Raw genomic sequence first — 25,542 nt, forward strand, 5'->3', positions numbered from 1 at the left:
TTATCTAAACCCTTACTCGAAATGCATTCAAAACCCAAAACCTACCCAAATAAAACCTAAGCCAAATCCAATCCAAATCACAAGACAAAAAAAAATATAAACAGTTGAATTGTAATCCGATAATTTAGAATTTATTATTTAGATAATTTTTTTAAGTATAAAATAGTTTGTCGGGCATATACATATTGTTTTCTACATTGTCAAATTGTTTCAAGTCTTCAGAACCGATGACACAAGGAGTCAGCAAGTTTTTACTTAAATATGAAATTGTTACAAAAGATAATATTCTGTGCGGATTACATGTTTATTTTTTTGTGGGGAAATATAGATAGGTTTTAACCTGCTCCCCATTCCCCCTATTCAGTAAAATACTATTTTCATTATAACACTCAAGGTCAAACCTGAAGACTGAAGTGCACACAATGCTTTCGACTTATACTACGGTTAATGGGTTCGTGGTATAACTCGAAAGCGTCGGGCTTTTGCAACCGAAAAGTGTTCACTTTGAGCGCTCCATGTCTTTGCTCGAATCAATTACACTCGCAAAGGATGCGTTCCATCGAAGATGGAAAGCCTCAAGCTTTTGGCCTTGTTCTTCGGATGGACGCACATCAGTTGCGAGTCTATTTGGGGGATTTTTTTTTGCTACTTGGCGCATGGATGATCGCAGATCGCACAAATGCCAATAGCAAAGTCAAAAAGAGGACAGCGAGATCACTTGTTCGGCCAAGCAATCACGTTGTCCCTATAGATTGTGATGAGCTCCCAAAGAAGCCACAATTATGAAATGATACAGTTGAATTTTTTGTTCCTTCGTGGAGGCGTTGGATCGCGTGGTGGCGGTGACCAACCGAAATTCGACCAGTTTCCGTGGGGCTCGCGAAATGGTCGAGCACGACGTTGATCATTGGCACCATTGAAGCGTCGAACCTCTTCGGGCGTGGGACGCACGTTCTCGAAACGAAAATTGCCACTGGGAATGTGATTGTAAGCCGAAGACCTGGTTGTCTTATTCTCCGAAGGCGGGACGGCTTCGATGCCACAGAGCACTCCGTTAACACAGCGCTCCGTGTTAGTGGAGAGCGGATTTGAGGACATCGAAATCGGGTGCTTGGAAGATGAAGGGATTTCCGGCATTGGAGATCGTGATTTTGCCACTGGAGTTGCTGCTGAAACAGTTGGCTTTCGTATTGCTGGTCTAGATACAGACGAAGAATGCAAAGCGGGCGTCTCCTGCTTCATCAATCCTGCTCTTGGTATTACTGATGGCGCAGCAGCATTAGTAACTGGAGCATTAGTAACTAAAATCGATGTTCCTGCGGCGTCCTGTTTGGTTTCCAATTGAAAATCTTTCAGTTGGGCCTCTATCGAACGAACTTCATCCAAATCGTGGTCCACAGACCTTGGAACCTTCGGCAACTCGTCGAATATGGTTTCGAGCTCAGATTTTTTCCGCTGACACTCATTCCCGAGGTTAAGCAGCTCATTCTTGCTGTAGAAGATCTTGGCGTCCTGGACTGGATTCTTTGCATGGTTCTCTGTTTGGGATAAGGTGCGGGTTAGAGGTTAGATAATATAATTTAAGGATGATCACGCCAGAGAAACAAGCAATCGGCAAATTAAAAGCTATTATCATGCAAAAAGAGCCGACATCCACGACATGGGATTGTAATCGGCTTGTTTTGTCTGGCGACACTTAAATTGCTGGCGTTACTTACTTCGCTTGAGCGGTTGCCTTAGCCCGGATGCAGGCTGATCCCCAGCTGCTCCTCCTTTATTGACGTTGTTTGCCCCAGTCTTTTTATTCGTAATAAAATCTTCGTTAAGGTATTGCTCCCCAACCAAGGTCTTACGATTGCGGCACATTTCGATAATATGTTGGAAGTCACTGTTTTGGCTTAGAGTTCGTGGATTTCCGATGAGAATAAGCAGCGAAATCGGCCGCGAAAGCAGAACGTTCAACCGCTAAACGGGTGTGCAATATAATTAATTTAATGGAATAATGTTTTTTTTTTTTCATGAATAGTTCTATTATTTTATAAACAAATACATACCCGTTCATTGTTCAAGAATCCAAGTTTGGGAGTAAAGGAGCGCACAAATGAAACGATTATCACATGCTTCTCCTTGCCCTGGAATAATTCGACAGAACCGCAATCTATTTGAGACCAGTTTCGCATGTTTAGCTGCTCTTGGATACGTTGGTACTGGTTCTTGTACGGCGATATGATACCGATATCAGTCTGCAATAACTTCTCGCCATTGAGGCCGAAATACATCAGATCCTTCACGTAATCCATGACAACATCAATCTCTTTATTATTGCACAGGCTGCAAAATTGAAATCCCATGTATTAATATCAGATTTGGTTTTGTACACCATTTTATGCACAGACCTCACAGAGCTCTTCGTGTTCATCGTTGTGCCAAAAACGGAATGAAACATGATGGGAAAAGTCGCATTGGGCAGGTAAAACCAGTTGTGGAAGCGACAAACAATTTCTGAAATACGAATACGAATTATAATTTTTGGATCCTATATGGTAACTACAAGCGCTCACCCATGGGTGCCTCAGTCCGAAGATGTCCCTCGTAGTACATATTGTTGTAGAGCGATACTATCTCCGGATGTGAACGAAAATTGCGGATGAGTCGCGTCTGCACCGATGCGTTATAGCTGCCATCCTCTTCCACTTGGTAGCACTTCCTCTGCAGCAGTCGCTCGAAGAGGGTCAGTCCAAGACCCCATTCGTTCGCCCTCTGCGATTGGAGCACTGGTCCCAGTTGTTTGTGGTCGCCGGATAGAATCAAATTCAACGTCGGCGATAGGGTGCAGGTGATGCCCATCAAAACCTCCGCCTCCGTGGAAGCGGCTGCTTCGTCCACAAACACATGCGTATACACATTGTTCGCGGCGAAGCCACCGGTAGACAGCTTTCCAGCTAAACTGAGTGTGCAAATCACGATCCGATATTGGTGCACCGCTTGCACGGCCGGATAAAAGTGCACAGTGTACATGTTCGAGTACTCCAGAAGCAAATCGTCGATATTGTCAATGCGCCGATCGCAATTGGCGCTAAAGATACGGGTTAGCGGTCGTGGCTGGCTCTGTGGTGCTTTGGCGATTGCCCTTAAAAGTCGCAGTGCCACCTCGTCACAAGCCGTATTTGAGCCAGCCAGCACTAGGATGTGCGTTTCGGGTCGATTTATGTACAATTGGTAGATGGCCTCGACGATGGTCGAGGTCTTACCCGTTCCCGGTGGTCCGAACACGATGTAGGGAGCTTTTAGACGTGGGCTCAACGCTATCTGTCGAACCGCTTGCATTTGCTCCGGATTGGTCGAAATTAACTTGTTGTTTAGCTGAAGTACTCCACTGGCCAAAGGTGTATTGGGAATTTCACCGGGAAACAGGATCCGCTGAACATCACTGTGCCTGGTGAACGACAGCTGCTGAAGTGCTCGGTACTGATAACGCATCACTGCTCGCAATGGACGGAAGATCAGGGTGTAGGTGGTGTTGTCCGGTAACTGGCGTTCACAAGTAATGTTAACCCGCTGCGTTGAGACGCCAAGGATGCGGGCGAAGTAGACTCGTGGCTGCTTGTCCAGAGATCCGACCATTCCGTCAACATTGCGAGCCCACCGCAAGATGGAGTCAAAATCCTTGAGTGCCAACTCGAGCACGTTGTTGTTGTTTTCCAACATCTTGCGTACAGCCGATTTCGGGTTGCCCTTCTCGTTTATGATTAGCACATCGTCGCCAGGCGATAAGATATCCTCCACGCTCATACTGGTGGTACCCATTTGCATTTTCACGGAAAGCTCCCGCCCGAACTGATGCAGCTCCATTTCTGATTGTTTGAGCGAGAGATAATGCTGCAATCGTTCGATGTCCTCCACCTGGAGCAATGTGCGCAGTGTCCCGGTCAGATTTTCCTGGGTAATCTCTCTGCCCCGCTCGCAGTAGTTCTGATATTGATTATCAAAGCTAGCCAAACACATCTGGGCATCCTCGTGCTTTAGAGCACTCAACACCTGAATGGGTGGATTGGCTGGCGGAAGACCCTTGCTCTTGAAGGTCTCCTTGCTAGACAGCCGGTAGGGATTGATGTTGAAGCTAGCCTTGGGCAATGCCTCCGTGCGCATGAAGTGATGCTGCTCCACATATTTCTCTCCCTGAATGGTGAACCCGATAACGATGGGCTGCTCCCGAAGGATCATGAAGACGTGAGAGTCCACGAAGAACACAAGTTCACCGCTCCCATTCACCGGCAGAGGCATTTGTGCACCATACACGTAGTAAAACTGTCGTAACTGCACTATGATGAACTTGTCCACCACCAGATCCTTGCGGAAGGTCTTTAAGGTGAATCCAAAGTAGTGGCTGTCCACGCAGGTCTGATAGGACAGGGACACAATGGGCGTTGGACTGCGGAAAGGAGGCACTCATTGTACATTAACCTTTTTCACATATGTAGAGATATAATTCAATTTACTTACTATTTCTTCATCTTTTTGAGGGACTGAAAATCAGACTCGTCGCCATGGTACTCCACATGCTCCTCATACTTCTCAATTTTCTCGAAGTTCTCCTGGCAGATATAGCAGCCCAGGGATTGGAGTTCGAAATCTTTATCTGACTGCAGCAGCAGCCTCTTTTGAAATTTTAGAAGCGTAGGCTTTACGTCTGTGTCAAGTTTGTATTCTGCCAACAAAAAAACTCTCACGCATAATGAGAATATTTTTTTTCTTAATTATGGATAGACTACCTTCGATTATCGGTTTGTTGCCCTCAGCAGGTGCTCCTCCGGGCACATCGGTCGTGGAGGCGATTCCCCGCAATCGGTGCTGTTCGTCCAGCAAATTGAACTTCTCCTTGCGAAAGTCCATCAAGGAGAAGTTTTTGATGCGATAGTTGGGGTTTCCACGAGGCGTGTTGATTAGAAAGTTCGTCCTATGCAGCAGGGAGCCAATCTAATGAAAATGTTGCATTTAATTTCGAATGTTATAGTTTATATCAATCGCCGAAAAGGATTGTTATATCTCAACGGTCAGAAAATTGCACTGGCGCAATAGGCACTGTATGTATGCACATATGCATGTATGGGCATTGAAATACCAATGAAAACGGGGAATCACTTGACTCCACATATCGAATTTCACCATACGACCACCAAAGAGAAATACACAATGACAGATTTTCCTTTTCTAATTTTTGTGTTCTTTTCCTAAAGCTGTTTTCCCAAACGAGTTGCGATCCCTTTGAAATGGAAAACCCATATGCAGGAGATGTAAACTTGTTACTATGTACTTCATTTTAACGGCATAAATAATTACAATGCGCTATAAGTGCGGTATGTCACAACAATAGAGCTATAGATATACGATCTTGACACAATATAATATTTCTGTTTTTAAACTGAACTCTCAGCATTGAGTTGAGTTGAAATCCACTTAAAGTCATATACAAAATATGCATGTACATTTGTTAATGTTTATAATTTATAAACAAATGATTACGTTTGTTTAGATCAGATTGCTGCTGTACCAGCAAAGATTCCGCGCATCTGAGTGTAAAAGAAAGAATAATCCGGCAGGGGAAACCCAAAACCCAGAACCCAGATGACTCATAGACTCAAGCGAGCAAATCGCGATCGCACACGACGTCGATCGTATGTATGTGCAAATAGTTGTAAAGTTGCTCTGATAATACGGGGAAAATGTTTGGACTGGAGCGAGACAAAGGAAAGCCACATACATACATATATAGATACATACAGTACGAAATCAGTCTTATCGCGCTTTGACTAGCGAAATCGAGTGGTCTGCAATGCAATGTCGAGAATATTGAGCAACTTAAGGCATGTTTACATTTTGTATCCGATTATACTTATCCTAATATATTATATTTCATATTTTAAAGAATGACCTACACATGTACATATCGGACCAACAAAATGCAATTTATTAGTTTTCTAAGGCAACCCCGACCGAAGCTCATTTGGCAGTGCTCACTGTACAGGAAATAGGATAGCAATAAGGCATTATCAATGTGATTCAACTTACATTCGTAGCTCCCTGACTGCTGAGCTTCTGACGAATCTCGCTACTGTTGGGCAGGGCGTTCAAGTGCACCTCGAATAGTTTTCGCATTTTGGCCTTGTCCACGTACCACTCCGTTTGGGCGCTTATCACCTGGAGTCTGGCCATCTCCAGCAAAAACGAGCCCATCAACTCGCGCTCTGTGCCCGTGAAAAGTGATCCGATGTTATGGATCATATATAGTATATACATAGTATATAGCTTACCCCACGGAACCGTCGGCTTGCGAGGCATTCCATTGGCGTAGGTGCCGGGCGGTTTGATACCGGCATTGATCGGTGGCGTCGGTGGCGGTGTTGGGAAGTCCGGCGGGGTTGCGTTGCCATTGTTATTGTTGATTATGTTCTTTTTATTTTTTGTCATTTTGGCTTGATGTTCTTTATTTTGTACTGATTTTTTCCTGTTGTTTTTTTCTATGTTTTTGTTATTGTAATACACTCACTCAAACAAAAAGGGTAGGATCGATAATTGTTGTTGCGAATAATCGCAATTAAGTTACTTATTTGACGCGAACAAAACGCAAAGACGCAGACACACACACACGTTGAAATATTATATATGATATAGTATGTACTATTCAGCTGACGATCGAAATGCACGGCGTAACGTTCAGGTAACAAATGAAGAGAGTGATGCGCGAGCGTTGGGTTTTATATGCACGGGTTACCCAGACGGGGATTTCTTAAAAAAGTTGTTGGGTTAAAAAATGGCTTCAACGAAAACTAATTCAACATTAAATTGGAAATAGAGTCTCTCCATCTTTAGATTTTAACGATGTCCCTGTGTGTTTGCCTGCTTGTGTGTGTGTTTGCGTCTGCAGCAGAGAGCCTTCTGAATAGCGGTGATCAGTTCGCTGGAACTGGAAATTCATTACGGAGTTCTTTAGCTTTCTTCCAGTGGCGAGAATTTCGTAAACAACGCAAAAGGAAGCACTCGCTGCCGCAATACTTACATACGTGTATGTAACTGTCAATTTAGTTTGTTATTTAAAAAATATATATATTTATTTTTTTGATATATCTAGCACCTTTTTTGCTTATTATTTCTAACCTTTATATTGTGTTTTTTCCTATGTGTATGAGTGTGTAATTTTATGTTGGAATTTGAGCGTGTAACACTTATTTACAAAATAGAATTAAACGAACACATAACTTTGACTTGAAAGTCGTGGAAAATCCAGCCTAAAATGATCGTTTCGATCGATTAATGTCATTTACAAAGTTTGGTCACACTATTTGGTTGGTTTAATTCCAAAGATAAAAATACCAACGGTATTCTTTGGAGACCAGAATGTTTAATTTGTAGAATTTTAAAATATTTAAAAATATATTGATCATATTTTAAATAAACTTGTACCCTCCGCTTTTTAAAGAATATACATTTTAATATAAATAAAAGTATATTTTATTCTTTAAATTTAAATAAGCAAATTAATCCTTAACAATTCTGTTCCATAAAAAGCTCAAATAAAAATTTGTTATTTTACATGTAGCTCACAGAATGGGATAAACGTTACACATTATTTATATAATATATTTATCTTAAACCTACTTATCAATCTACAAACAGACTATTTCTTTGCCAGCTTCAGCTTTTCGGATCCAAAGATGACTCCAGTGTCGCCCAGTTTGCGCTTCATAGCAAAGGGATTAACCGAATTCAAAGGGGACCGGTGATCGGTGGCTTTACCCATGGGAACCTCGGATTCCGATTCGCCGAATATGTTTTCCTGGGTGTCCAGCGGAGAGGGTGTGATATCCGGAGTCGAGGGCCGGGATGCTGCCGATGCTGCTGCTGCTTTAAACATATTGGGTGAATTGACCAATCTCTTCAGGGTGCCCCGTTTGGCCGAGCTCAGCTCGATGGCCTTGGGTTTTGGGCCGCTTTGTGAGGCCGATGTGGGAGTCATTGGCAGAACAATGGTGGCCGCAATGCCGCTGGCACCCAACAAAGTCTGCTGCTTGCGTGCCTCCTGGACCGCCTCCAATTGAGGTAGCAGTTCGCACAGACGGTCGGACAGGTGGATGCGTCCACGTTTCGTGGCGTATTTCACGGCCAGTTGAAGCAGATCAGTGCAGGCAATCGATTCGATCAATTCCCTAGCTCGCGTCTCGCACTCGCTGCTGCAGGCCAATGCAAACAGCTTGATGGCCGTCTCCTTTTGCATCTTCTCTGCCCCATCCATTTGCATCAGACTGGACCGCAGCAGTGCATCCTCCAGCTCGGACTTTTCCACTTCGACGTCGCAGAGCGGGATCTGCATACGCAGTTCCTGGAGCATGGGACGCGGATTGGTCATGGGATAGGAGGTACCGCGGCACAGGACCGCCTGGACTATCTGACGTTTCTCGGATACAGCGACCACAAAGAAGTTGTGCGACACACTGGTGCTTTGCTTCATGGTGTCGCAGATGGGGAACCAGGCGTTGCTGCTCCGGCGATACAACTGCAGCAGACCCATGTTGTCGGCAATACTCGGCGATCCGGTGTCGCTGTACCCAAACCAGGTGAGCTGCCGGCCTGGAGTCAGCGGAACGGGCAGATATTCTTGTCGCAAACTCAATCCATTTATGTTCACCAACATCGCGGCGAGATGCTGCTGCGTCTGACTGGGCGCGGAACTGTGGTAAACAACCATTAGGCTGTGCTCGTGTCCAGCAATAGCCACCATTGGTCCTGGTATGGTTAGCACCTCACGCTGTGTACCCATCACGGTGAAGATACGCAGAAAACTGGAGCTGGTGGCCACAGCCACTAGAAATCGCGTGGCCACAACAGCCTCTGCACTCTCGCAATCCGGGAGGCTGAGTGACCACTCTTTGTTTCCGGCGGCGGCCAGAGCAATGACTACTAACTTGCTGGATTCGTTGGAGGCCAATGCCAAAGCTCCACTGCTCACACTGGCCAAATTGTGCTGATTGTAGTTACTAATGTGTAGAGCGTGGTGAATACTAGCGTCGTGGAACTCCACATCGATGGAGCTATCGCCTGAGGGCTCCACATGGGCGGTAACAATGCCCACATCATTCCATGCCATGTAGCGATGCTCTAGATCGGCCGGTGTGGCACTGGGCTGAAAGGCCGTCTGCTGCTTGAAGAGCTTGATTTGCGGGGCAACGGGTGCAGGTACAGTTCGGCTACTGCTGTCCAGGGATTGGTTGGAGGCGTCATCGTGATCTACGGGATCCGCAAAGTTCATCACCTTGCGCTTAAGCTGTTCCAGACTAACGCCATCGCCGTCGTCTGCTGCAGTGTCCACGTCATCGCCGGCCTCAAACTCATAGTCATCGCCCAACAGCTCGGCTTGGTCGTCCACCAATCCATCGCCGTTGCCTGTGTCGACTGCATCGCCAAGAAATACGGTTCCCAGCTGGCCAGTGGCATCGCAGAAGGCCACCTCCACCTCTCCGGACAGATTCCAGGCAAGGCATGTTATGGCATTGCAGTCGCTTGGCGGAATCTCCACTGTTACTGCCTTCCGTTTCTTTACATCGAAGATGCTCACCTCGCCCTTGGTTGTTCCGGCGGCCAGGCGCTCACCATTGGGCGAGAACTGGCAGCAGCTGTAGTTACTGGACACCGAGTCGTCGCGCAGCTTAAAGGCCACTTCCCAGTTGGCCGTGTTGAGGACCACAATCTCGTTGTCAACGGCATAGGCCAGAAGTTCACCGCTTTGTGGCTCGAAATGCGGAGTGCCATACAGGCTGGCGCTCTCGAAACTGTTGACCTTTGGCAAGCCCCCAATGGTCTTCAGCTCCTTGCCCTCCTCGAAGTTCCACACCTTCAGTTGGCCATCCCCGGCCACGGAAACCAGCAGCTTTCGCTCCGCAAACAAGTCCAGTGCCAGAATGGGACCAGTGTGCCCCTCCAGCACCGTTTCGTTGCCAGCTGTATCTCCCTTAAGCACCTTTATAGTGGTATCCTCGCTGCCGGCAGCAGTATAGCCACCGGATACCTTGAGGCACGTAGCCGGTGCCGTGAATCGCATGAGGATGCCATCGCTGTCCATCTCGGGAAAGGTGTAGGCATGGATCGTATTCCGATCCGTCGAGGCCAGCAAACGGGTTCCCGTGTGGGCTATGCACATGACGAACTCGCCCAGGCAACTTGAGCGTGGATCGTCGTCACTAATGCAGGTCCAGTGCCGGATGTCTCCATCTGTGCCGCACGTGATGATGAACTCGCCGCGCGGAGTGTAAAGGAGTCCCGTGTAGCCATTGGTGTGGGCATAGCGCAGGGCACTGCGCAAGAAGCTCATGATGTGATTTAATGCTTAATTTCAATTGATCTCTCGCGATGACCTCCCGTCACTTTTGGCGCCAAAACAAATAGGCACTACCTAACAGTGTAAGCCAACGGCCGAATGGGAATGTCTTGATGTCGCTCTTTTCCAGCACTGGCCAACAGCTGTTCGTTCAATACTCTTTCTTTTTAAATATTAAAAAAAATATATCACCACGTTCCCGTTAATAATTTAAATTCAATAATACGTGAAACATTGTATACATAATTTGTAAATAGTCACACATGACGTTTCAATTGTTTAAACAACATTGGTATTACTTTCATAAATAGAAAAATTTAAGAATCCACAAGATATAAGACATGTAGGGTATACATACTTCGACTTTCCATTTTAAAAATGTAATATTTTCATTTTCCCGCAGCCGGTTGCTTATTACAGCACTGCTCTGATCAAAAGTCGGAATATGTTAAGAAAATTAACAAAACTATCGACCTTAAAGGTCAAATGTGAACTCCGCGCCCTATCCTCACTCACCCAAACATCGCAACATATATTTGACCGCAATGCCAAGAGATTACAGAAGGAAAGGGCCGCACTCAGGTGAGATCTTCTCGCCAGGATTAGAGTATATATTCAATTAGTAAACAATATACGTATACAGCGAAGACGTTGGACTATACGATTACTTGAAGGAGGAGATCGGCTTCCGCCTGGCTGACAGAGTATTCGACATTAAGCGGGAGTTCAAGGCGGCGGCGGATATCGGATGCAGTCGCGGCTATCTGTCCAGACACATTCTGGCGGAGAGTGTGGAGCAGCTGACGCTCACGGACACCAGTGCTACGATGCTGGAGCAGGCACAGGGCACTCCGGGTCTGAAAATGGTGAAACTAGTTAAGGACGAAGAGCAGCTGGATGTGGGTAATTAATCTACTTAGACCAAAGTTGCAAGTCTAAATGAGAATCCCTTTCAGTTTGAGGACAATTCACTGGATCTGGTCATCTCTAGCCTAAGTCTGCACTGGGTGAATGATCTGCCGGGCTGCTTTGTCAGAATTAAGCAGAGTCTGAAACCGGATGGGGTCTTTATAGCCTCCATGTTTGGTGGAGACACCCTCTACGAGCTGCGCTCCTCGCTCCAATTGGCCGAGCTGGAGCGCAAAGGTGGCATATCTCCGCACATCTCGCCCTTCACTCAGATTAGGGATATTGGTTCCCTGCTTAATCGCGCCGGCTTCACCATGCTGACAATAGACACCGATGAACTGGTCATCGGCTATCCCAGCATGTTCGAACTGATGTGGGATCTCAAGGGTATGGCAGAGAACAATGCTGCATTCAATCGACCCGCTCATCTTAGTCGAGAAACGATGCTCGCGGCCAGTGCCATCTACCAGGAGCTGTATGCAAAGCCCAACGAGAAGGGGATACCTGCAACCTTCCAAATCATCTACTTTGTGGGCTGGAAACCCGGTCCCAATCAGCCACAGCCTCTGGAAAGAGGAACCGGTGAGGTGTCGCTCAAGGATCTAGGGTCGATTATCGAAAAGGGCGGCAAGCTGGACACCAAAGCGGGAGATTAGCTTAGCTTCAGTTGACAGTTTTATTTGGAGACGTTGTTGAACATAATTTAAATTAAAATATACATAATTCCTTTTGCTGAGAAACTTAAACTAGTGATTCATGTTTGTGTAAAGTTTAATCATGAAATTAATGGTAAATACTCAATTCATTTGTCAGTTTGCTCGGTTCGTGTACTGCTATGAGGGTATAACTATACATAAATCTAGCGTAATCGTACGATTCTGTTATCTATAGTTTTCAATTAATATTTGGTTGCCTTTCGCCTTTACATTCGTTTGCATTTCATGGACGTAACTTTTTAACGTTGCTTTGTATTTTGTTTGGTACGTATATACAAGTACAATTTACAACAATTTCTATAATATATATGCTTGAGTTGAATTCAATTTGCAATTAAATAGACTTCTAACCGCTTTGTAGTTGTATTAGATACGATTTGCTCTTGCTTAAATATTGTTCCATTAGCAGTTTTTATGTATTTTATGTAATTCTCGATTGCTTTTATCAATTGTTTAACTCGTAACTGTTGTAAATTTAATTTGGCGCATCTAAGTCACTACCAAGTCGTGCCCCAAGCTTCCCGCGGTGTATGTACAAAGTGTGTGTGTGTGTGGTCTCATTCTCTCGAAGCTTGGTGATTGCTATTGGCTGCACCCATGGAAGGCCTAGCTCTAGTGTTTGCAGCGGTGGCAGGGCTTGAAGACTTAAGGCTAATCAAAGGCAGACGACGGCTAGTACCAGGAACTAGGTGATCCCGCTCCGGTTGGCCGCCGCCTTTTGCTTTGCTAGTCATCCCAGCGACAGCGGAGATCTCGGCGGCACGGGCGGCGGTGTGGGCGTAGCTCTCGGTGAGGATGTGGGGCTAGCTTCCGTTGCTCCTGCTACTGCTAATCCCGCAGAGGTGGCTGTGGTGAGTGTTTGGCGATTCTCTGCAGCTGCCTGCGCCGCGACGGACGCGGGCGGCAGTTGACGTCAGGTGCCCAGGAGCATCTCGCGCTGCGGAGTGTTCTGCAGCATGTTGGCGGTCCTCAGGTGAATGCTACAAAGGATGTGGTCGTAGAAGATGAGCCTAACGATGCTTTCAAGGAGTTACAGTCAAAATAATATGGAAATTATAGATCTTATAGATCTGATTGTGACCAAGATTATTTTGACTGTAACCGACTATGGATATATACTCACTTGTTGTCCTCCAGCGACATCGTTTCCGAGGAGCCGTGCGAGGCAACTGAAGTACCTGCAAGCGAACTTCGTATTGAGTGCGAATCCTCGGGAACGGTAAGCGTAACTAATAAATTGCGTTTATAGGAATTTCGTATTTTTTGTCGATTTGGTTTGACCAATCCCAGTTCGTCGTGTTGCCAATGCGTTGGGAAAAAAATTTGGTTTTTGGAAAATTGCATTTAGTTTTCAATTGTGGCTGTGATTGTGGCAATGTGAAATTTTTGTTAGCTGTGTTAGTGTTCTTGTGTTTTTTGTACTTGTTTGTGAGGTGCAAATCGAGTCGATTACTTCGTACTAATACTGTTTTCTTAGCCTGAAACATATATTGTAGTACAATAAACTGTATATATTGGGCTAACTGCGAAATCAACCATGCTGGCAAATGTGTTCTTTTCAGTACAAAATCATATTTATTTGTGTGGTACGTTTCGCTATATGTATAATCATATATAATTATTGGCTAATCAATTAGATTACAGCTACAATTTTGGCTTTAACATAAACTAAAAGTTGAGTTTTGTTTGTAATGCAAATATAAAGTAAATGCAAGAGCAAAGCTTAAGTTACCTAATCAGTTGGTTTATGCTAGTAGGTATTGTGGAATTGTGGGTAAGAAGTTAGGCGGTTAGCAATAAATATTAATCGTTGTACGTAGTTTCAAACGGAATAGTTGGAGTCTTAGGAGTTATAAGTATTTGGAATATTAAGTTGAGACTCTCGGTTGGATAATATCGGAGAGCGAGGGGAAAAGAAAGAGTGTGGAAGAAACACTAAATACACACATCGATGAATGCTAGCAAATGAATAACAATTTCAGGTTTCTGTCGGTTCGACAATACAAAAATTAAAGCTAAGTACATGTGGATATTACTACCGAATGTTTAAGGGGATTTTTGAGGGGGGGGGGGGGGTAAGGAATTCGTTATTGGCATATGCGTTTTACAAACCAAGTGGGCAAAACAAACATTAACTACATAAAGAAAGAATACGAAATACGAATCAACTAAGATTAAAGGCGTGTGTTCTCCACGCTCAGCGCATCATCGTCATCATCATCCGCAGCATCCCGATGCCCGTCCATATACCTGCCGCCTCCGCCTCCATTTTGCACGATATACACCACCTGGCTGCTGGGAGTCTTCGGATGGAGGGGCAGCTGCTGTCGCTGGAGCACTTCCAGTGCCTGATCCAGATCGATGCGATTGCGACTGTCGCTATCGCTGCTAAAGCTGTGCCGCATATGCTGCAGCCCGTTGGGCGGCAGAGCTGGATGCGTCTGCAGGTAGCTGAGATTGTGGATACTCTGGCTGCGGGCGGGATCTTGTTCACTATCGATAGTGGTCACCACAAATCCATTGCTGTACAGCGAGTAGCTGCTATTCGCCGGCGAGGTGGCTAAGCTAGTGATACTCTCAAACGTTTTCATTGAGTATCCATCACCTAGGAACAGAATTACAGAAGCGATTGCAAATTAGGTCAGATCTGATTTCGAGTTTTCTTTTTTTTTTTTTTTTTTTGCAGCTCCGATTGCCGGCAAGACGCAGAAGCGGTGGCTTGTGATCGAAACGGATATATATGTACACGCAGCGGACAATGTTAGACAATGGTTACAAAATGGATCATCCGATAACATGAACGTCGAGGGGCGTATTTAATAAGCATGAACTGGTTTTTGTGGCTGCCTTGGTTATTTGGCCCTTAAATGCTAATAATTTACATATACAGTTAGAATTAGTGCCCATTAGATCCGCTACGTCTAAAACTTGGTACTCCATCCAGAACCACTTAAACTCGTCCCACTGTTTCGAGCCATCCATCAAATTACACAAATAGGAATAGGAATTCCCTTCTTAGTTCCCTCCAACGTGCAAAAGGTCAATATTAGCATATTATTCAATTAGTTTAATGCTTCGGCCAGCGAGATGGTGACGCATTTGGGTTGGACTGCCAACGATGACTCGCTGAAAGTGGCTACGATCTTAACGTATACTCAAAAGGAAAACTATACATCGCTACTCAAATCAAACATAATACATATGCCATATATCATAGTCTAGAACTAAACAGGACTTTGTACATAGGATTAAGTCTAGGGCAACACCAATTCAAGTTCGATTTGAGGAACTGCTCGTGTTTCGGTTTACATATACATACATACATGATATATATACATACAATTTGTGATAAACTTGCACCACACAATACAAAATAAGAAATAAATTTTCAATTATTATTGCAGATTATAGTTACAGTCAGCAAGTGGGGTAAGTGGATTGTTTAAAGCAAGCATTAGGATTAGTAGATAAACAGTGTAAGGACTTGTGTGTGACGCATGACTCACCCGTTGCGCACTCCGAAGTCTCGTAGGACACTGTGGACTGAACGTCGATCGCGTTTTGTTCTTGTCTAATAAAGTTAAAAAATTATTATAAATATGTTAACGTTAACAACGCCAAGAGATCCCACCTTGATATCACATCTGTTATGACTTGCTTCTCCGCGTCTGTATAATCATTGCGTCTGCGCCCGATCTTCTTCTCCATATCCGCCTCCACGAAGTCACCTAGTTTGCGGGTGGGGAACTCGTTTGACTTGGCTGGCGGCGGCACATCCAACTTGAGGTCCTTCAGCTTCTTCATCACGCGTTCCAGAGCCTGAATGGCATCATCGTCGCTGTAGCCAAAGTTCTTGTGCAGCCGTACTTGCAAGTACTCAATGATGGCGTCCATGTCCTTCAGGCGCAATAGTTCGTCTTTGTGAAGGTACAGAATGGTGATGGCCATGGACAGTATGACGCGATCGCCGTCTAACATGAATATATCCCACACGCGCAGACTCAAACTAAAAGGAACCTGCAAAAAACAGATCTATTAAGTATTTTTGTAATAAATACACCTTGTGGTTTACATACGCGTTCCACGAAGACGACAAAGAACCACTTAATAGCGTACAGCAGGGCGTCAACGTTGTGTTTGGTAAAGTGCTTGTGTAGTTTTCGCATTATTTTCGACATGATGCGGTCGTGGTGATCGATGAATCGCGTCAGCTTCGGGAATCCCTCGATAAACAGCCCGTGCATGCCGTATTTTTGGTCTGTTATCAGGGTATTTAATGCCCAAAAAGCCTCCTCCTCGTGCAAATAAAGCAACAGCACGCCAGCCACACAGGCCATGCCCTGGCAGTAGCCCAGCTCCGAGTTGTAGATGCTATAGGCGTTGAGCACATTGAATAGCGAGCACTGCTTTACGCTGTAGCGCTCGCGAAAGGCAAGATTGTCGCGAAACTGACGATTCACATCGGCATCGATTTGTCGCGTCTCCGTGGAGTACTTCCTGGCCAGCTGCAGCATTCGGAGGTAGACGCCAGCATTGTTGTTTATCGATTGCTGGATGTCGAGCAGCTTATTCCAGGCCACCATACGCACGCGATCCGGTATGCCCTTGTAGACGCGCTTGTGCAGCTTATCCTGGGGCGGCGGCCACTGATTTAGCATCTTCATCCACTTTTTGTCCCGCTCCATTTCAATCTTGTTGCGATGCACCTCCTGGGCATCACGCGTCGACGGCAGCCGCGAGTCGTGCAAGAAGCCATATCTGTGGGAGCATCAATGGCATTATTGGGATTTTTTCTGGCGAATGATTAATATTACTCACTTGTCTGTCCTGTGGTAGATCTCGAAGGTGGGATTCTCCCAGGAGTCCACCACATTGCTGGGATCCAGCCCGAGTTCGTAGCGCCGGAAGATGTCCTCGCGCTCGTCCTCGGCCCGCTTGACCAGCGCCTCCTGCTGTTCGCCGTCAGTCATTTGGAGCAGGATCAGGATTTGGCGGGTGGGGGAGGGGATCGGGGACAGGAGCAGGAGCCGGATCCGGAGGAGCAAGTGGCCAGAGCTGGTTTCTCTGTGCTCTCAGTTGGGGAGCGGCTGCTTCTGAGCTGACTGGGCGATAGCGCGAAACTTTGATAAAAAAAAAATGGAATGGAAAAAATAACACACAAAAGCATTAACATGCGAAAGCGATCCACAATAACAACACTCGTATACTATATAGCTGATGAGCGAATGACGCACACGAACATTAACTATTGTATATATATATATATATATTCAAATGCAGTGAAATCAACATGATCTTTGTTTTTGGAGAAGGAGCGTGGCATAAATGACGTGATGTTTCACCCATATTTAGTGCAGCATCAAAACATAAAGCCATATAAGACTTGGTCACTGATCTAGAAAAACGCCCCCTGATCTGCGTTGTGTGAGTGTGAGTGGGCCAGAAATGTGTGGATCTGCATGCGCCCCCGGGTTTTTGTCGCCTATTTTAATGCGAAATGTGCAATCTTATGCTTTATCGTTCGTACACTTCCTGTTTTCGCTGCGATTTGTTGTATTTTGTCAACACAGACACATACGCACACACGTAACACACACACACACAGACGCTCCGACGAAAGAGAGTGTTCTGGCTTTCACTGGCCACTCTCTCCGCGTTCCTATGGTTGAGTTTAATTAATCGCGCCGACGTTCGTTTACCATTTAATTTTGAATTGCCAATTCTTATTATCCGCACTGATCGGTTATGTTTGGTAACTAGTTTTTCACTATTTTATCTCGGCTGCATGTTTCCGATACATTTGGGGGGCGACTGAGTGTGTGTGAGGGCCAGAGTTGCCAGACTGATGTAATTGCCGAATAACGTAACGTAACAAGAGTACCAGGGATGCGAGCCAATATTTAAGCGATACTTTAGCGTAATGTTATACGAGTTTAAATTTTAGTTGAAATGTTTGTGATGTCAATGTACAAATATGTAAAATGTTTATCTATTTAAAGCTGCAAATGAATGCTCATTTATAAATATTTAACAATGATATTTATTTACTTATTATTTAAAACCTATTCAGTTACTTAATTGCGACAAGTGGCACTTAATGAATTAAAACATTTGTGGAAAACATTTTCACTTCAAAATTTATTTCTTGATAACAAAATCGGCTTTTTAATTCAAATATAATTTTTGTGACTAAATAAGCAGTGCTGCCATACATTCAACTGGAAAACATCGTCAGCAACAGAAGGATAAGTAATCGCTTGATCGATAGCGTTATCGATGTTTTCCCAGCCATCGTTCCACCACTAGCGCCTCTCAAAACAACAAAAAAACAGCGGCAGTCGGACGCGGTTTTTATCATCGAGCGCGGTTTCTTTGTTTTAGCGCTCGAAAATTGTCGAGAACTCTCGTAAAAAATACACTGTACCAAATAACTAAGGAGTGCATGCTAATTGAACAAGCAAATGAATTAAGGTGTATATCAAAGTGAAAAGAAGTCAAACATAACCGATTTTGTTGGCGGCTTTCTTTTATTTTTGTTGAGATACCGTGTTTAATTTCTCCAGTTTTATGCAAACACATGAATAACATAACAGTGGAAATTTCTAAGAGTGCATTGTGAGATAAAAGTAAGCAAATAATTAATATTATGTTTAACATAAAATGCAACCCTCAACAGCGTCCTTTTTAAAGGTGTGCGTTTATATATATATATATATATATATATATATATATATATGTGTGTTTGTGTGTGCGTGTGAGTGATTGTGGATTTTGTGATGCAAAAGAAAATTGCCGCGTGTAAATTTTTGATTTTCAATTCGAGACGAGCAGAGGATTTTTAAACTGCAGCTCTAGCATTTACCGTTAGGGCAAGAGTAAACACATTCAACATGTTGCAGTCACTAAAAACTAAAACAAAAGCAAAGCGGATCACTCTCTTTCTCATTCTCTCATTCGCTCTCTTTGAGTTATAAGTGTTTTTGCCGTGTTTTGTTTTGATTTTTGCACATACACGAAGACATCGAGAGAGGAGAGCGGAGAGTTTCTGCTCTTTTGATTGTTGTTGCATTGGCCAGCTAATAAAATTGTGCCGTTCTTGTTGTTGTTGCAGTTGGATTAAAATTCAAAGCATTGGATAAATGCTAAGTTGAAATAACAACAGTAATAACAAATGGAAAATAGCAAATAGCAAATCAAAGGAAATCAAAATCAAGTTGGATTATCAGCACAGCTTCTGGGTAAGTAAGTTAAGTCTCTTATCGCCTAATTAGTTTATAGCGTTTTAGTTTCGTGTGGGTGGCTTTTTGCATTTCAAAACCAGTTCTATTTCGGGTTTTCATATGCCTTTTTTTCTCTTCTCATGTTGATAAGACCTTGAAGCGCTTTTCGTGTAGAACTTCGCATGATTGATGTTTTTATGTTTGAGGGGAGCTTGAGTCAAAGCTCGGCTTTTAAAAATGGATCAAGACCAGTTTTTCGAGGCTTTGGAATTGCCAAATAATTTCCTAAGCCCAAACTGCAGTTTGTTGTGGTTGTTGCTATTGCTTTTGCTTGCATCGCCTAGAAAATGATGGATGCACACACCTCTCGCTCTACCCTTGCCGTCCCTTTCGCACATCCAGAAGTTGTCGGTTGAGTTTTTATGGCCGTCTCTTTTGTCTCTCCATTTATTTGCCTTTGTCTTTGGACTGATGACTTTGTTTTTGCCCTGTCTTTGATTCTTTCTTTCTCTCTCTCTGCTTCTTCTTCAACGTTGATCCTTTGATTTCGTTTGATCCTTGTAGGTAGAAAAGATTGAGTGTGGGAGAGATCTACCGTTGTTTCGTTACTTCAATCTATAAGATACTAGAATTTTCTTTTTTAAAACCAATTCGAGAAATATTTCAATATATATTTTTGGGGAAAGAAGAATTTTAATTCTTTCGAATATTAAAGAGTTTTTTAAGATTGATTTATAAATTTCTTTTGGATCTTATTATTTGTATTTTGTATACGAAACATTCCATCTTATATTATTATCGTTAGTTTTTTGTAACTCCAAAAATCAAAATAAATATTCAAATAAAGAATTCTGTATTGCCTTTTGTTTTAATGCCATTATGCAATATATGCATTTATTGCTTAAATATTTTTAAAATTATTAACAGCATTCAGCTTATGTCTTTTGAACATTCTCCTTACCAATATCAGATGCATTCCAACCGAAATGCGACGAAGGGCATGCATTTAAACACAATACCTGGCATACTCGACATTTTAAATGCTTTTCATCACTTGATAAACAGTATTATTTGCCTTTCCTTTTTTTTTTTTTACATACATGTATCTCCCTCTGTTCGCCGCCGTTTGTTTTGCCCCCGTCTTCGCATATGTACGTCTTCGAGTGGTCTAACATGTAATGTATGCCTCGTCTTTAGTTTCTTGTTCGTTTCGTCTTTGAGACACCGGAAGTTGTTGCTAGGCTGAAAAAGTTGTGTGTGTTTTTCAGCAGTGTCTCCAGCTGTATCTTTATCTCCCTCTGGAGCCGTATATCCATCTCTATCGACGAGCAAGTGGCGCGTGTGAATGACCCAATTAAGCTGAAGATAACCCGGCCTAAGCTTCGACTTCGTAGGTGGCTTAAAACAACTCGGTTGGCCAAGAAGAAGCAGCCCCAGAACCTGCCAGACGAACATACCTACTATGGCACAACAAAAAAGAGTTCACATCGAATATATCGAATGCGAAGTTTGAACTGTAAACAGGTTTACTTGGCCTCACCTCGCTTCGTCTGCTGCAGTTGGCTGCTACAGGTTTGCCTCCGTATCGCGAACTGCGCGCCATGGAATTTCCTGTATTCATTCATTTTTGAATCCATATAACATAAGCCTTATTTCACTTAAGTTAAAAAACTACAATAAGAAGAAAATAAATGCATACCATTTCAATCTTAAAATTCTTGAAATAAAAAAAATTTCATTCCGGGTGTGAATTTGTGGATTTGATTAAATAAAAAATAACTGTAGTATATATATGTTGATGTTGAAATTTTTAAAAGCTCCTCCATTACTTTCTCCATTTAAGAAACAGGGTAATGTTTTTCTAAGGTCAGCTTATGCAAAGAATAACATATGCAGTAATCCCAGTTTAAGTTATCAACATTTCACTGTACATGGTTTAGTGTGGTGCTTTATTTTGTCAGGCCAAACTCCTTTTCAACATTTTTGTATTAAATATTTCGCACCATGTTCTGCATTTATTCGGATACGAGAGATCTCCCGAGGCTCCAGTCTTCAACTCCATCTCCTTCTGTGCGTCTGCCATCTCTGTTCGACGCTCTAATGCCGTCCTTTTCTGTGGCATATTTTGTCGTTGAGTCAGTTGGGGTCAATGCTGCTGCTCAACTTAACTCTTTGCTCACTCAACTCACTTTGCTCGATGGCCAAAACAGGTTTCCGCTTTGGCTGAGCTTTTGTTGTACGCTTGTTTTTTCGGGTTTTTCTCCTGTGCAGCAGCGCGGCCTCACCCACAGTTTGCTGTTTTATTTTTCGTTTCGTGTGCTTGGGCTTTGGGCCCAATACCCAATATATCTGGAATCCCAACCCTCGAGTGAAACATCCCTGCTGCCGCAAAACAGCCCTCAAAAGCGGGCAATCGCAACCTGAGACACTGGGAATGCGAGTGCAGATGGAACTTGGGAATCGTATTTTGGGGAGGGGTGTTGACGATGGGACTCTTTCGGATGGCGCTGCAGCTGGAGCTGTGTCTGTGGCTGGATAGTCCGGGCTATCCCGAAAGTGGATGCCCCATTCCAGGTGTTCGGTCGCTGCATTGTAGCAGGCGCTCAGCTGCATTCACCGCACGATTGTGTGCAGTGGCCGCATGTTGCAAGTTGTTGCACCAGCAACACTCAAGCGAATCTTTCGCGAAAGCCCGAGACGCAGGCACAGACGATGGCGACGGCGACTGGCATTTCTGCACCGGTTTTCCAGCCATTTTCCCCCATTCGCATTGGCCGCCTATGCTTTCTTCCTTATCGCCTGTTTCGCTGCTGCCACAACTTGCTGCTGTTGCCGCTGTACATGTTGCCGCTGTTGCTGCCACTGCATCTCTGGCTGCTGCTGCGCTGCTGTAAATGTTGCCGCGAATGTTGCTGCCGCGGCAACATTCGTGGTGCCAGCTGCACTTGCTACTTCGACCAAAGTTGCGGATATCAATTTACTTAAGCATTTGTGGCTCCTGGTACTGAAAGTTTTATTTGAAATTGATAGCCGGGAAATATATATGCGCATTTCTTCAAATCGCAGTATTCATTTCGTATAAGGTTAGGATTTGTTTCTTGTTTTTCTACGTTCGTAACCATGTAATATAATTAATAATATTTACAAGCACGTCGATATCAATTGAAACGATACCATAAAATAAAAGGATTACTTTACAAAAGAAAACCTATTAATAAAACCTATTCAACTCAAGTTAAAACTGTAAGATCACACACGTTCTTGTGTATAAAGTAATCTTGAGAGGTTTTTGAACATGAGGCATCGCACCCATTTTGGAACCAATCGCATACAGTGCGATCAAGCAGACTCCAGTGGCTTGTGGACCGGGTGTGTTTGCTTTTGCCTTAATCAGCAGAAAATCATATGCGAAATGTACGATACAGATGTGCCCATATACACATCTAGCTATAGCACTCTTTATGTAGAGCCCCTCTAGCTCTAGAGTCTAGACTCTAAAGTCTAGACCACATAAACGCGTATCGATGGCGACGAAATGTGTACATCGCACATGAACGAACGGGGCGAGTGAGTATGTACAGTTTAAGAGAGCGAGGCAATATGAAATATAAACAAATAATTAACTGACATATCCGTATGCTTATCGCGCAACAAACCGCAGCAGCAGCAGCAGCAGCAACAACAGGGGCAACAGCAACGGCAGAAGCACAGATACAGATACATCAGATACAGATACGGACACGGATTCAGATACAGGCACACTTTCGGGGCGAGAGCGACTCTGAAATTTGTTTCTGACAAAATGCCATAATGAACGTGCTGAGTGGCGTCGCGGAACCAGATACTCATGACCAGATACTCGTACGTCCACGTCCGAAAAACCCGAGAGATACTCTCGTACTCGTACTCGTACTCGTATTTGTACTTGCTCGTCGTTTTCCGTTGTACTTGCGTCGCGGCAGCGGCAACAACATGAACAGAATGTATCTACAACATCAAACGTGCGTTGCCTTTTGTCGTAGTATAAATTCATTTAAGATTCTTTGCTTTTTTCGGGTTAATATAAATCAGTTTTTCAGTTCGGGTGCCGAGTGAAGAATCGAAAATCTACCGGCACGCTTACGCATCTGCCAGATACTCTTCTCTGTTCAGCTCTGTGCTCTGCTTAAGATACTTTCCGGTCCGTTAGTTAGGCAATCTTCCGCATCAGTCAGAAAAAAAAGTACAAAAAATTCGTATAGAAAGGGGTGGCTGTGGGTGGTGGTTTTCATTTGTGCTAGGCGGCTAATCGAAAAGTCGTCAATCTCATTACATTCATTTGTTTGCCTTTTTAGTTGGCCCTCACATGCTAATTGGTTAAACTGCTGTTTTGGCCGGCCCTGTTTGTTGTTGTCGCCTTAGCTGGCCAAGCTGAATGCATTTTTAATTAGCTCCCAGCCAAAGCAAAAACCGTCGAAATCAAACCAAAGCAGTTGGCTTTTAACCTGTTAACTTGGTTCGCAGCTTTTTCTACTCCTGATGCTTTTGTTGGTTCAATATGACGCGTGGGAATTAGTTTAGTTCACTGTTTCTGTTTTAATACTCTACTAAATCTTATTAAATTAATACAGTTTGTCAACTTAACATCTAATTAAAGTTGATTTAAAATCGTTAATTTTCCTTAACTTTCAGTGTCTTAATTGAAATTCATAATGAAGGTTAAAGATTGTTAAGCTTACATTTGAGCGATTTTATTGTGAGAGCAATCACAAGTCGCCCATAACAGTTGCCTTTCTTTGTTTTACAAAAAATCAGAGGCAGTGATTATGGGATTTTTATATAAAATTTATTTAAATTTTTTTTGTGTCTAAACATATTCTCTTTGCTCGCATCGCCTCGACATCGAATTTCCTGCACATATGGACCGCATAAACACGTATGAAGATATACATATATGTGCACACCGATTGTCTGTATAGTATATAAATAAACATTTTTATAGATTTCGAATTGGCTTTGGCAAATAAACTGGTTTAAAACATCTGGCAACAATTGTAGATCCATAAAATGCCGAGATACTTTCGATTGTGACGATGGGAGCGGTGGAAACGCCGAGTGAATGCACGAAGAATAGAGTGAATTTTGAGATTCCTTATTAAATGCACTCATTAAGTTCACTTGGCATGGCTATAATTACAATACCCTCCTAAATCCGGCATATTGGCCTCTTCAAACGCCTCGGGTTTGTGTTAGTTAGGTCTCCCTGTCGCTGAATTAGACTTTCACTTTTTGTTTCGTGCTTTTGTTTCAAAGAAACAATTTTGTGTTGCCTTCTTATTGTTTGTTGTTTGTGCTGCGCCGCTTCTCTGATATCGAAATTACGTAAAGATGAATGGCCGCCCATTGTCTGGCCCACGGAATTTTGAGCGCGGGTGGGAGAGGTCGTTGATCGGGCAAGATATCGGCGGGGATAACTGGGGTATCTGACGATTCGGCGATTCGGAGATCTGTCGCAACACACAAACTGGTAGTCATCTTGTTGAATATGCAATGCGAGCATTTCAGGTAATGAGATCCGTTTTCGATTCATCTGGGGCCATTTGGAATCAAGACCCACCGTTTTTGGTGTCGGTACGATCCGCTTCGGGAGAACGTAACCGATAAGGGAATATATTCTATATGCGCTTGTATAAACAATCCAGTACTGAAATCTATTTATGTAGTGGCACACTTATACAGCGATTGTCTATAAGTACCAATTTATGGGTACATACGATTCGGGGGAGACTTTGTAAAATGGCTCGGCATTTGTAAATATTCACTGTGCCGTGATATCACCAAAATGTATCTCATGCTATGGGGCATCTTAATGCATGGTTTAAAGATTCAAGTTTTAATAAATGAATGGAGAAAGCCAAAAACATGTAAACTGCTTTCAATTACAACTTAACAGTAGCGAATGTAAATTTAATTGAAATCAATAATCATAATGGTAGAATAAGTACCCAAGCACTTGAAACAAGTTACTTCAGTAATCAAATAACAGTATCTATTTAATATCCTTTACATGACTGAAAATCGACGTTAGTCATGCAAAGCGATATTTGTCTAAGCAGGAAAATCACTTTCCTCACGTGTAATTTATGTGCATTTGTGTATAAGGAGCTAACTGGGATTCTTGGAGAACAAAAGCAAAGTTCAGAATTGCCTGCCGAATGTCACATTCGATTAATGTTTGATGATTGCCTTCCGATAGCGTTTCAATTGATGTCAGTTGTCAACATAATTAATTGCGTGTACACCTTTGCAAACACACGCACATATGGCTTGAAATTGAGGTGAGAAAGAG

The 25,542-nt window shown here is 43.5% G+C and overlaps 5 protein-coding genes across 13 annotated transcripts in view; 2 read left to right on the plus strand and 3 right to left on the minus strand.

The window, feature by feature from the left end:
- Positions 1-111: 111 nt before the first annotated feature.
- CG6701 (uncharacterized protein) lies at positions 112-7,293 on the minus strand. Of its 4 annotated transcripts, NM_001201995.2 has the most exons (11): positions 7,156-7,293; positions 6,605-7,071; positions 6,312-6,546; positions 6,070-6,245; positions 4,773-4,977; positions 4,504-4,708; positions 2,562-4,432; positions 2,397-2,502; positions 2,055-2,331; positions 1,719-1,965; positions 112-1,538 (listed from the first exon to the last, which is right to left on the minus strand). In NM_001201995.2, exons 3-11 carry the CDS (start codon positions 6,466-6,468, stop codon positions 781-783), a joined length of 4,002 nt encoding a protein of 1,333 aa, NP_001188924.1. In that variant the 5' UTR covers positions 6,469-6,546; positions 6,605-7,071; positions 7,156-7,293; the 3' UTR covers positions 112-780. The 4 variants fall into 4 exon arrangements, with proteins under 4 accessions (NP_001188924.1, NP_610920.3, NP_001286400.1 ...); NM_137076.3 differs by lacking the exon at positions 6,605-7,071; NM_001299471.1 differs by lacking the exon at positions 7,156-7,293 and having other exon boundaries at positions 6,605-6,938.
- A 196-nt stretch (positions 7,294-7,489) lies between these two features.
- Positions 7,490-10,445, minus strand: Ctf4 (Chromosome transmission fidelity 4). Its single transcript, NM_137077.4, has one exon. The coding sequence runs from the start codon at positions 10,361-10,363 to the stop codon at positions 7,676-7,678; it is 2,688 nt and encodes an 895-aa protein (NP_610921.1). The 5' UTR covers positions 10,364-10,445; the 3' UTR covers positions 7,490-7,675.
- A 77-nt stretch (positions 10,446-10,522) lies between these two features.
- On the plus strand, positions 10,523-12,021 carry CG8067 (uncharacterized protein). Of its 2 annotated transcripts, NM_001274031.2 has the most exons (4): positions 10,523-10,712; positions 10,773-10,951; positions 11,013-11,268; positions 11,326-12,021. In NM_001274031.2, exons 2-4 carry the CDS (start codon positions 10,815-10,817, stop codon positions 11,932-11,934), a joined length of 1,002 nt encoding a protein of 333 aa, NP_001260960.1. In that variant the 5' UTR covers positions 10,523-10,712; positions 10,773-10,814; the 3' UTR covers positions 11,935-12,021. The 2 variants fall into 2 exon arrangements, with proteins under 2 accessions (NP_001260960.1, NP_610922.1); NM_137078.4 differs by lacking the exon at positions 10,523-10,712 and having other exon boundaries at positions 10,758-10,951.
- On the minus strand, positions 11,943-17,835 carry RN-tre (Related to the N terminus of tre oncogene). 5 transcript variants are annotated; one of them, NM_166028.4, is made up of 7 exons: positions 17,694-17,835; positions 16,813-17,114; positions 16,071-16,752; positions 15,626-16,011; positions 15,501-15,565; positions 13,118-13,223; positions 11,943-12,974 (listed from the first exon to the last, which is right to left on the minus strand). In NM_166028.4, the coding sequence occupies exons 2-7, from the start codon at positions 16,962-16,964 to the stop codon at positions 12,908-12,910; spliced, it is 1,458 nt and encodes a 485-aa protein (NP_725351.1). In that variant the 5' UTR covers positions 16,965-17,114; positions 17,694-17,835; the 3' UTR covers positions 11,943-12,907. The 5 variants fall into 4 exon arrangements, with proteins under 5 accessions (NP_725351.1, NP_001260961.1, NP_001188925.2 ...); NM_001201996.3 differs by lacking the exon at positions 17,694-17,835 and adding an exon at positions 17,522-17,528 and having other exon boundaries at positions 13,118-13,172; NM_144124.4 differs by lacking the exons at positions 11,943-12,974; positions 13,118-13,223 and adding an exon at positions 13,554-14,599.
- Positions 17,836-18,330: 495 nt separating this feature from the next.
- The window catches only part of mam (mastermind), a 69,154-nt gene continuing 61,942 nt past the window's right edge, over positions 18,331-25,542 (plus strand). The window contains exons 1-2 of the mRNA NM_080376.2: positions 18,331-18,620; positions 19,106-19,232. The gene's annotated coding sequence lies outside the window, so the exon portion shown is untranslated. The remainder of the gene's footprint in view (positions 18,621-19,105; positions 19,233-25,542) is intronic.

This window comes from Drosophila melanogaster, chromosome 2R (genome assembly GCF_000001215.4).
Source record: "Drosophila melanogaster chromosome 2R".
Classification (NCBI taxonomy): Eukaryota; Metazoa; Arthropoda; class Insecta; order Diptera; family Drosophilidae; genus Drosophila; species Drosophila melanogaster.

Bases quoted from the DNA above. Each gene is read 5' to 3' on its own strand.
- Ctf4 (NM_137077.4), bottom strand. From the start codon at position 10,363: ATGAGCTTCTTGCGCAGTGCCCTGCGCTATGCCCACACCAATGGCTAC.
- RN-tre (NM_144124.4), bottom strand. From the start codon at position 16,964: ATGACTGACGGCGAACAGCAGGAGGCGCTGGTCAAGCGGGCCGAGGAC. The intron at 16,012-16,070 runs GTATGTAAACCA...TGTTTTTTGCAG, and splicing joins TTGTCGTCTTCGTGGAACGC to GTTCCTTTTAGTTTGAGTCT. The intron at 15,566-15,625 runs GTGGGATCTCTT...TAACTTTATTAG, and splicing joins ATAACAGATGTGATATCAAG to ACAAGAACAAAACGCGATCG.
- CG6701 (NM_137076.3), bottom strand. From the start codon at position 6,468: ATGACAAAAAATAAAAAGAACATAATCAACAATAACAATGGCAACGCA. The intron at 6,246-6,311 runs GTAAGCTATATA...TCACGGGCACAG, and splicing joins CAAGCCGACGGTTCCGTGGG to AGCGCGAGTTGATGGGCTCG. The intron at 4,709-4,772 runs GTAGTCTATCCA...TTTTGTTGGCAG, and splicing joins CAACAAACCGATAATCGAAG to AATACAAACTTGACACAGAC.
- CG8067 (NM_001274031.2), top strand. From the start codon at position 10,815: ATGTTAAGAAAATTAACAAAACTATCGACCTTAAAGGTCAAATGTGAA. The intron at 10,952-11,012 runs GTGAGATCTTCT...ATACGTATACAG, and splicing joins AAGGAAAGGGCCGCACTCAG to CGAAGACGTTGGACTATACG. The intron at 11,269-11,325 runs GTGGGTAATTAA...AATCCCTTTCAG, and splicing joins AGGACGAAGAGCAGCTGGAT to TTTGAGGACAATTCACTGGA.